General features: G+C 42.1%; 1 protein-coding gene across 1 annotated transcript; it reads left to right on the top strand.

The window, feature by feature from the left end:
• Positions 1–1174: 1174 nt before the first annotated feature.
• LOC139931376 (CXADR-like membrane protein) lies at positions 1175–9770 on the top strand (the record flags this gene model as incomplete). Its single annotated transcript, XM_071924866.2, has 6 exons — positions 1175–1360; positions 2139–2337; positions 5986–6153; positions 6823–6945; positions 7949–8090; positions 9395–9770. Coding segments are annotated over 6 exons (1194 nt in total), but the record flags the coding sequence as incomplete, so codon positions are not given.
• Between the last annotated feature and the right edge of the window lie 306 nt (positions 9771–10076).

Genomic DNA, 10076 nt, shown 5'->3' with positions numbered 1-10076 from the left:
TGTCATGTCTCATTCTGTTTTATGTACTGTACTGTAATTGTACTGTACTGTAACTGCCACAGACATGAACCAACTGTACGGATGGTCGACTTTACATAAAAATTAATGCCTCTCAATTCACAGAAAGGCCAAGTTTAACTGTGTTTTTGTGTATTGTGACAAGGTAGAAAATGCTGTTTCTGTGCACTGTGTGGGATTAAATGTGATGTAAAATTGTTAAGAGTATTGCATATACTGTCATTAACAATGATTACATCTCTAAAATGTCACAGATGTCTGGTACACAAGATGAGTGTGTGTGTGTGTGTGTGCGTGTGCGTGTGTGTGTGTGTGTGCTCCTGCTTTTTAGTGTGAGTAGAGACAACGTGCAGAGAGTTGTAAACTGCAGCTACTTTGTTACGAATGGAAACTGTTACAATGGAAATTCCCATTGTAGGTGTTCTACTGCTCTACAAGGGTAAATGCTGCCTTCAAGTGCTCCTAGTGTTGTTTGATTTTAGAAATCAAGGAGCACAGTGCTACTGTGAGAGAATGAACATGCAGAATGTAACTGACGTTTAACTTATTGAGCCAGAAGTTGTTGTATACATTGCTTTTACTATCAATTGTTCATGCCTTTCCTCCATTTTTCCGTAAAAGCACACTCCTTAAACGTAACATCATACCCTACATTTGAATATCACAGGAAATTCTGACTCTACCAGTTGTATTTACCACTTTGTTGTGTCGTTCATGTTCCCACAACTCAAAATGACGAATTTACAACAGCAATTGAAGGCATCAATAGACTGTATTGGTTCCAGTAGTTATCTAACTGGCCTATGTAAAGTGAGTGAGTGTGTTAACATTTGGTAATTCGCTATAATGAATGTGCTAGGGAAAAAGAATGTGGAGCGCTTTGCACTCTTAACTGCCAAATGTGGAGGTAGTACTGTAAATTGCCCAAGGCAAATCCTCCACAAAGTGTTAGAATTGGAATGTGAAATGCCTGGGACCTACAAGCTCATTTCGCCGCTTGTAGCAAAAATGTCCATGAGTTTTGTTTTATTTTCGTTGTGAAATGAAAACCTCTTACCGCCTTTATCTCTGTTTATCTTGTAACACGTAAGGGTCTGACTAATACCTGGAACTGAATAACTCCATTCCATATTTAACATGAGATTCTTGACCTATCTTTGACCTGTCTGTCTTTCTACGTGCAGTCCTGCTGGGTGTGCTGATGACATGTGCCCAGACAGAGATGAAGAGGGTTGTTGGAGACAATGCCACGTTGCCCTGCCACCATCAGTTCTGGGCGGGCGACGCCCCAACGCTGGACATTGAGTGGCTGTTGCTCAAGCCTACCAACAGGCAGAGAGTGGTAAGTGTCTCCCCATGTGAGGGCAAATGCTTATTCATGGCAGCACACACCAAATTTACAACTCATAGAGCTGATATTCATAGTGACGTAATCTTTTTCCCCTCATTTACATGTCACATTTGAGGTACTAATCTGGTTATGGTAAACAAACAAGACCACAGTCGAGAAGTTTGGTAGCCTCTACCAGCCTCTACACTGTATTATTGTGCCACCAGTTCAGATTTGACAGGAAATCTGCTGAAAACATATCATAGACTGTAAAACATCATAGACTGTAGACTATATATACTGTATATCACTCTACAAATATACATTCAGTATACACTATATACACGTGTGTTTGGGTAGCATGGCACACAACATAGCTGCAGAGGAGGTGCAGTGAGTGTCCAATATTGCATTGGACCAGTGTACCATGAGGTATTTATACTAAATAGGATGATATGCATGAGGTAAATTATAAGAATTATACAACATGAACAAAATTATTAAAGCAAATCCACGTGAAAGCTATGACCCATTATTGATTCCACCTATTAAATCTACTTAAATCATGTAGATGAAAGGGAGAAAATGGATTAAAGAAGGATTTTTAAGACAAATGAGACAGGGATTGTACAAAAGAGAGTGCAATGTAATATTAATATGTCTAAATAATGCTTTTAAATCATGATCACATGGTAACTTGAAATTGTAACACAATAGTACGTTGTCTACCTTGTTTACCCCCACCCAACTCCACCAACACACCCACCCACCTATTCCTCTTTCCTACCAGGTGATCACCTATTTTGCTGGACGGGTGTACGACCCCAATGAAGCAGAGCGGGGCCGGGTGGCCTTTGCAGGAGAATACTTAAAGGGTGACGCCTCTCTGCTAATCAGTGACTTGTCGCTGATAGACTCTGGGGAGTACAGCTGCAAAGTCAAGAATGGTGGAAAATACCACTGGAGCACCATCAGCCTCATCGTGCTGGGTAAGTGGCTGCTGGACCCTTGGGGTTTGGTACGTAAGAAACCGGAGATAGAGAGAGGGCTCATTGAGGACACTGTATAACAAGAAGTGTCATGAAACCCCAAAACTCTTGGCACGAAAGATAGTCCAACACCTCATCTTGGTGGTGTTAAAAAACACGCAGTGCCCCAACATACTTGCTTGGTGAGTGTTTTGTGGGACAAGAATGCTACACTGAAGTTTTGCAACATAATGTGGTATTTTTAGAATCCCATCAAATTGAATGTTTTGAAACACCAAAATTTGTTTGAAAATCAGAGGTTCTTCTGCACCTTTCTGGCAGTCTTGTCATGCCATACATATCTGTTCAAATAGGGCTGAAATACAATAAGAATGTCTTTCCTGTAAATTCTTCAAAGGATTTTGTATTTGTTTGATCGGGGATTGCTGGGCCATAGGGAGGATGATGCTCCCCATTTAAAAAAAACGTTTTACTTAAAACATAGCTTGCTTAGTCTTGTGTAAAGTAGACTTAATAGCCATACATGGTAACGCTTTATATTAAGGTCCTTGTAATAAGCGTTAATTAATAGGTAATAAGGCCCTTATAAGTCCTTATAAGGTGCTTATTAACACTATCATATGTTAATAAGACTATATAAGTGTTAATAATAGCATCATAAACACGTTTATTGTTAGATTATAACACATTTATAAGCACTTATAAGAAACTTAACAATTTATAGACTGCTTAAGAACGTTAAAAAGACCCTTCTGAGTTTCTTATAATTGTTTATAATAGCATTACAAACACATTTATTGAGTCTTACTAACTTACCTATTATGTCGTTGTTAAACCTTTACTAAGCTTTTTTGTCGCTTTATTAAGGTTAATAAATACTTTATTATTCATTTATTAGCAGTTAACTATGCACTTATTAGCAGTTAACTTAAGCTTTTTGCAGCTACCGGATCTAAAGCGAGAACAATGCCTTATTAAGGTTAATAAATCCTTTATTATGCACTTATCAACAGTTAACTATGCTTTTCACAGCTCCCCCATCTGGAATGAGCACTACATGTTGTCAAGGTTGATAAAATGTGAATAAAAAATTACATATAAATACAATGTTTTAGCGGTGAAGCACAAAAACACACTTTAAGACAGCTCTTTAAAAACATTTTTTTTTCCATTTTTTTACTTTCCATCATTTTCATGTAAATGGCAGCCACATGCGGCCACAAAGAGAACGTTCTATAAAACGGCCTCAAACAGGCCTTTGAAAAAAAATAGTACAATTATTAGTACAATTACAGTATCTTTCAACATTGAGGTAAATTGAGGTAAATTGAGGTACCGACGCCGGTACCTGTAACATCCTCACCTTTTGTTGTTTCAGGCATTGGTTTTAAGCAGCAGAGCTCCTCCCTTACAGTCAAATCACAGTATCTTGCCATGACTGTCAAATGTGGTATGTCATTCACATCCACGCTCTCATCAAGTGCGATGCTAAATACCATGGCTTCTTTCAAACCAGCTGTCTGCTGCGCTCAAACGTTTTCTGCCATTTCTTCGATGCGTCGTTCAACACTTCTGGCTGACATGGGAATGTCTTTTATTCTTGATTTTATTGTCTCTTTGTTTGTTAAGCCATCAAACAAAACCTCTGAGCTACAGAGGAAAGCTTCCTTAATATATTCGCCGTCAGTTAATGGCTTTCCACGTTTTCGCAATGCAATGAGCAATGCGGTAGCTTGCTTCGGTAGCATGATTTTTAGCAGTGGCAAAGACTTTGAGGGTGTTAGCTTGCTTCCCATACCTGGACACGGCACGTTTGATGGATTCAGCCTTGTCTGCCTCATCCTTGAAAGTTTTCTCGTGTTTGGTCTCAAAATGGCGTTTAACACTTGACGTTCGGCAAACAACATTTTCAAGACATAAAGTACACACAGCACGGTCCTTCTGAAACACAAAACCCCACTCTTCTGTCCACGAGGGCTGGAATGCCCGAACCTTTACTTTAGCTTTCTTAGCTAGAGGACCTGCCATCGTCTACCGAGCCCGCTCCGGCAGCGTTATTTTTTTTCACACCCGCAAGAAGGCAACAAGTACTAGCCAATCAGAAGCAGAGTAGGGCAGGTCTTCGCGGAATGTGGGTGGGGAAAAAAATCAATCAAACTACCATAAATAACAGGCCACGCAACTGCCAATGGCTGTGAAAGAGGTAATTTGGCATGCGGATGAGAGGGCACTTCAACATTTCCAAAAAACTCTCTTGCACACTTATTGCTAGTGTGCCACTGGTTAAGCTACCACGTGCCAATGATGGCATGCATGCCTAAGGTTGCCGACCCCTGTTCTAGAAGAATATTACTTTATTGCCTAATTTACACGTGTGAAGGACATAGGAATAAGTATTTCTGCATATCCCTGATTGAAGCAAATATGCTAGCTAACATTAGCAAGCTTGAAGCCAAATACTGAGCTTGCTTACCTTATTCCATTGTTGTTCTCACAGAATTGGATACATCATTGATGTACTGCTATCCTCCACAGGTTTAAGAACAAACACAACATTACCATCCAATACATCACTGGCATAAATGAACCCCAGTGGTTTATAGCACCGGTTTCTGAATAATGCACTGCTTCATCTTCTAGTCTACTGAACACACTCCATTTCCCAGAGGCAGCTGGATTTCCACACATAAGTACATTGAATCAGTTGTTACAGCAGTGCACTCCCACTCTCTGCTCCACCACACTGATCTCCGGGTCTTGCATAATGGTTAAGTAAAGTAAAGTTTTCTTGCTCATACTAGATGTCAAGTGCGCCAGTTGCATACTGAGCCTCACTCTCACTCTCTCTGTAGACATAATGCCACTTGTAGAATAAGACATAATTTTGGCTTTACTCACACTTTCTAGTAGACCTTCCACTGTCTTTTATGCACTACCTAAGCTATTTCTTTGCCCTGTCACTCTTACAGCCTGCTCAACTCAGTTTAAAGGTTGAAAAAACACCGTGGGGGTTTGTCATGAAACTCAACCATAACTGCGGCCGACTGCGTAAAATCTGCTTCCCGTTAATTAGATGTGATTCGGGAATTTACGGTGGCAGTAATTGCTGTGTCAGAGTCAGATTACCATCAGCCTATTTTGAGCAGTGGCGCAGGTGACAGCCAATGAAATCATTATGCTAATTGAAGGTTGCACATTTAATGCATATGCTATTGGGTGTCCGTGCCTCTGAGCAAATCCAATGCACCACTTTTAAGACACGACAGGGCATCAAAGAAAGCCAAACTGCTTGTCTGCAGAACTGTAGTTTAAGAGAAACAGTTTTGGGAAATTTGTATGTGTTCCTGATGCTCTATTACACCCTGTAACATAATTTGTTAATGCAATGTTTGCAATAGTAAAGCAGTTTTTTCATATTTAGTTTATGCCAGGAAGAGAGTAAAACAGCAGAGGAGGTGGTACTTTTTCTGATACAGTTGCTATTACTGTATGATACACTTCTCAAAAGGAGGGGTTGTGCTGATAAAAACCCCACAAACCCGGACATGAATCTACGCAAGGAGTGTAATAGTGCAATCTACTGTATGGGGTGTGTGTGGAAGGAACATACAAGGACGTCTGTGTTTGTGCCTGATTATGTTTCTGCAGTGAAGCCATCCAAGCCGCGGTGCTGGATGGAGGGCAAACTGTTGGAGGGCGGCGATGTGAAGATGAGCTGCAAGTCTGCTGATGGCTCTGATCCCATCCGCTACAAATGGGAGAGGGTACTGGACAAGGGCAAATACGTTGGAAAGCTGCCTCCACTAGCCCTTATAGGTAAGCCTGCTGAGACACTGTGTGTGTGTGTACGTGTCTGTTAGTGTTGTCACGATACCAGGATTTCGACTTTGATACCAATAGAAAGTTTAATATCTAAAAATGTGATACTACTAAGATACCACAGCAAGAAAAACCTTCAAGCAATGTGTTACCCTGCTTGACTTGGAGAGCTTTGTAGCAATTTGGGGGTTTTGATTTTTCAGTTGGGTGTCATTTATCGGCTCTGAAAGTGAAATAGTTCCATATTTCACTCCTGGCACCAGTTTTATCAACCAGTTTAGGTGGGCTGGGATTCAGTTCAAGACTGTGGGCTGTTTGATGCTGTTGCCATGTTTTCATCTGTTTGACTGTGTTGTTTTGTGCTGACTGCTGCAGTCCACTGTCAAGAGATAGAATGAGGCTCTGTCTGTTCCAATTCTTCTTTTTTCGTCTTCGTCTTTTAACTATTCCAATCCATATACGCCCCCTGGAGGTGATGTTGAAATCCCATGTCAGCCTTCAGAAAACATTTCTTGAAAGTATCGCACGTTTCTAAAATTCAATATTGAAGAGAATCTTTCAGAACTCTATTGAAGTAGTATTGAAATGTCCATTTTACACCACAGTTTAACATTTTACTTGTGAATAATGTTTCATGTCCCCTTTCCTTTTCTTCTGTACTATCAGATTTGAAAAACCCAGAGATTGTGACGTTGAGGAACTTGACCAAGGACAGCGCCGGCGTCTACAAATGCACGGCCAGCAACGACGTGGGAGAGGAGAGCTGCACAGTGGAGGTCAAGATGCACTGTGAGTGGACGGCCCTAACCCCGCCCCAAACCCTGGAGCCTGAATATACGCAGCTTTTGATTTCAAAGCTGTTTGTGTAATTATAGGAAGACGGATCCGTCAACATCCTGTGGCCGCTTGCTCCCGCCAGTTCTTTTCCCACACCAGCTGAAATGTCCGCCCCACCCATGATCATCACACACCTGCCTGGAGGCCTATAATTGCTAACCAACCCATGATTTACCTTGACAAACCAAAGTAACGTCTGACAGATTGATTGGGGCAGCAAATACATGTATGCCTGCCTCACTCAACAGCAGAATTGGAAAGCAAGTCTTTATTGTGCCTTATTAAATGAGATGTGAGAAACATCAATCATAGATATGCATTTCTCAATCTACATCTACACCATAGCTTATTAGAAAATTAAATGCGAGGAAGATGGAGGTGGCTTACTCTATGTTACATCTGGTAAAGACCACTGAAATCCATGCTTGCCCATGTTTAATTAGGCTCTTTTGTCTATCAGAGCAGTCGCACAGCACTCTCATATATCCATCGGCTACCACCCGCAATATGGCACAAGACAACCTGTGCAAAAATGTTCATGGGACCTGCGGGACTCCCAGAGTAATAAAACCCTCTACTGTGATTATTGATCGGATCCATCAATTGCCAGCTCCCCATAGGCTGCAAGTGACATTACTTATTTCTCTGCTGCCATAAACGTCTGTTGCTCCCATGAGAGTTCACCACAAGTTACACAACGCTGAGCCTTGAGAACTATGAAGGCTGGAAGTTAACAAACAAAGCAGCCGTAAACAACTCAAGGAAGATTTGTTGGGTCATGAGGTACAACTTGTGGAAACTCTGATGCATATAGCGTAGGCCTTGTTTATATCTGTGCGCGATTCACATTGTTTGCCTGATCTACAGCACATACAGATACTATTTCAATGTGTGTGTGTGTGTGTGTGTGTGTGTGTGTGTGTGTGTGTGTGTGTGTGTGTGTGTGTGTGTGCAGATGTAAGGGGAATGGGTGTGGTAGCAGGGGCGGTGGTTGGTGTGTCCTTTGGTGTCCTCCTCATCATCCTCATCATCTGGCTGGTGTTCCGCAAGAAGGAGATGAAGAAATATGAAGAAGAGGAGACTCCAAATGAAATCAGGTATAGAATCGATTGAAGACATTCTATATGGATCATAACCACACATAACAATCAGGACAACTCTCACCATCTCATGATATACAGCAACAAAGTGATAAAAATGGGAACTGGCAATGTTTCTTTCTTTATACCAGCTTAAACCATTAGTCCTTGCTTCCTTGAGCCACAATGCCCACTCAAATAGCACTAACACCATCAAAGTACACTTGAAGCATATAGTGTAACTGTGCGACTCCACCCTCTGCCCCCAACAATGCTCCAACAGTAGAAATCCAACGACACTTTTACCCCTCAGAGACGGTTCCTATAGCTGCCATACCCTAAATTATGGCCTGAAATGCTGCCACTATTTGTTACAACAGCAGTTTTTTTTTTTGCACGATACTCCAGCATTCATACTGTTGCCGATTTGCAAGCGTCAGGATGAATTATGTAGGCTCCTGGGGACGGCTGGCTATCAATAATGTAGCGGAGCAAGGATGAGGGCAAAGATGAGGGATGGAAACCAGACAGGCACTTCTGCACCGTTTCCGTATGGAGAATTAGCTAAGCAGTGAACACACACACAAACACAGACTCTACTGCAGTCTAGACTCAAGACTAAAGGTGATTGATTCTGACTGTCCATCAGACTCGACTCGTGATTAAAGGTGACTGATTGTGTCCCTTAGTCTAAACTCAAGACTAAAGGGGATTGATTCTGACTGTCCCTTAGTCTAGACTCAAGACTAAAGGTGAATTTACCAACAGGAACTGTGGAACGGCCTGAGGAACCTGGGCTGCGACTTCATTACCATCTTTTAAATCACTTCTTAAAAGGCACTTTTGATTTTATGTTGTAACCCTAACCCTAACTGTGTTTTATATTGCCAACTTTTTTAATCTTGTGTATACTTCTGGTGTTTTCTATTGTATTTTATTTTATTACATGTATTCATTTTTATGTGATGTATTTTTTAAACCTAAACCCAACCCTAACCTGACCCTATTTCTAACATTAACCCCAACCCTAAGATTAACCCTAGCCCAGAAATAGCCCAGAAGTATCACTTGAAACTCAGTAGACATTTTTGTGACACATTATAGTAACTTAAATAGGAAGTTGAGTATCAACATTGGATTTTCCAAATAAAATGTGACCAGTAGTAGTCATTAATAGTAGTAGCAGCAGAAGTATCAGCAATAGTAGTGGTAGTAGTAGCAGTAGTAGTAGTAGTTGTATGTAGTTGCATTTAGTGAATGTTATGTTGGTACATTGAGGGTATTCTTTGAAGTGAGGAAACTTCCTTTTGTGTTTGTTTCAGGGAGGATGCGGAGGCCCCCAAAGCCAAGCTGGTGAAGCCCAACTCCCTCTCCTCATCCCGCTCTGGCAGCTCTCGCTCGGGCACCTCCTCCACCCAGTCCATGGTGCACAACATGGCACCCCGGGGCCAACGAGCCTGCGTTCCGGCCGTGGCGGCCCTCAAGGAGAACTGCCAAGCCCCTGCCTTCCCTCAGTCTCCCCCTGCCTACACCCAGGGCGTCCCCAAGACCCCTGAGCCCCGCATCCCACCCACCTCCACGTCTACCTCCAACTCTAAGCCCAGCCCACCCCCCAAACTGAGCCCCGGGAACCTGGCCCGTATGGGGGCCACCCCTGTTATGATCCCTGCCCAAACCAAGGCCTTCCAGACTGTGTAGAAGAGACAAGACAGAGGACTGAGAAAATACAGGCAGCCTCAGGACAACGGGCTGAACCCAAGAGTTCCACACTGATACAGATCCAGTCGTAATATCTAGCTATATTCCCGCCATTCACGATCGGACCGACACTGTCAGTGACTTAACTCTTGGACAATCTCTGCTTTACACAAACAATAAGGGAACAAGCTTCTTCTGGTGCCGTTCTTTGACACACTTTCATCTGAGCCACGGCTGCGATGAAAGGCATCAGTGTTTTACCTACTTTTTGATTTTGAATGATAAGGAAGCATGTGTGGTGGGTGC

The sequence above is a fragment of the Centroberyx gerrardi genome, chromosome 11 (genome assembly GCF_048128805.1).
Source record: "Centroberyx gerrardi isolate f3 chromosome 11, fCenGer3.hap1.cur.20231027, whole genome shotgun sequence".
NCBI lineage: Eukaryota > Metazoa > Chordata > Actinopteri > Beryciformes > Berycidae > Centroberyx > Centroberyx gerrardi.
This window is presented reverse-complemented; position numbering and strand designations above follow the sequence as displayed.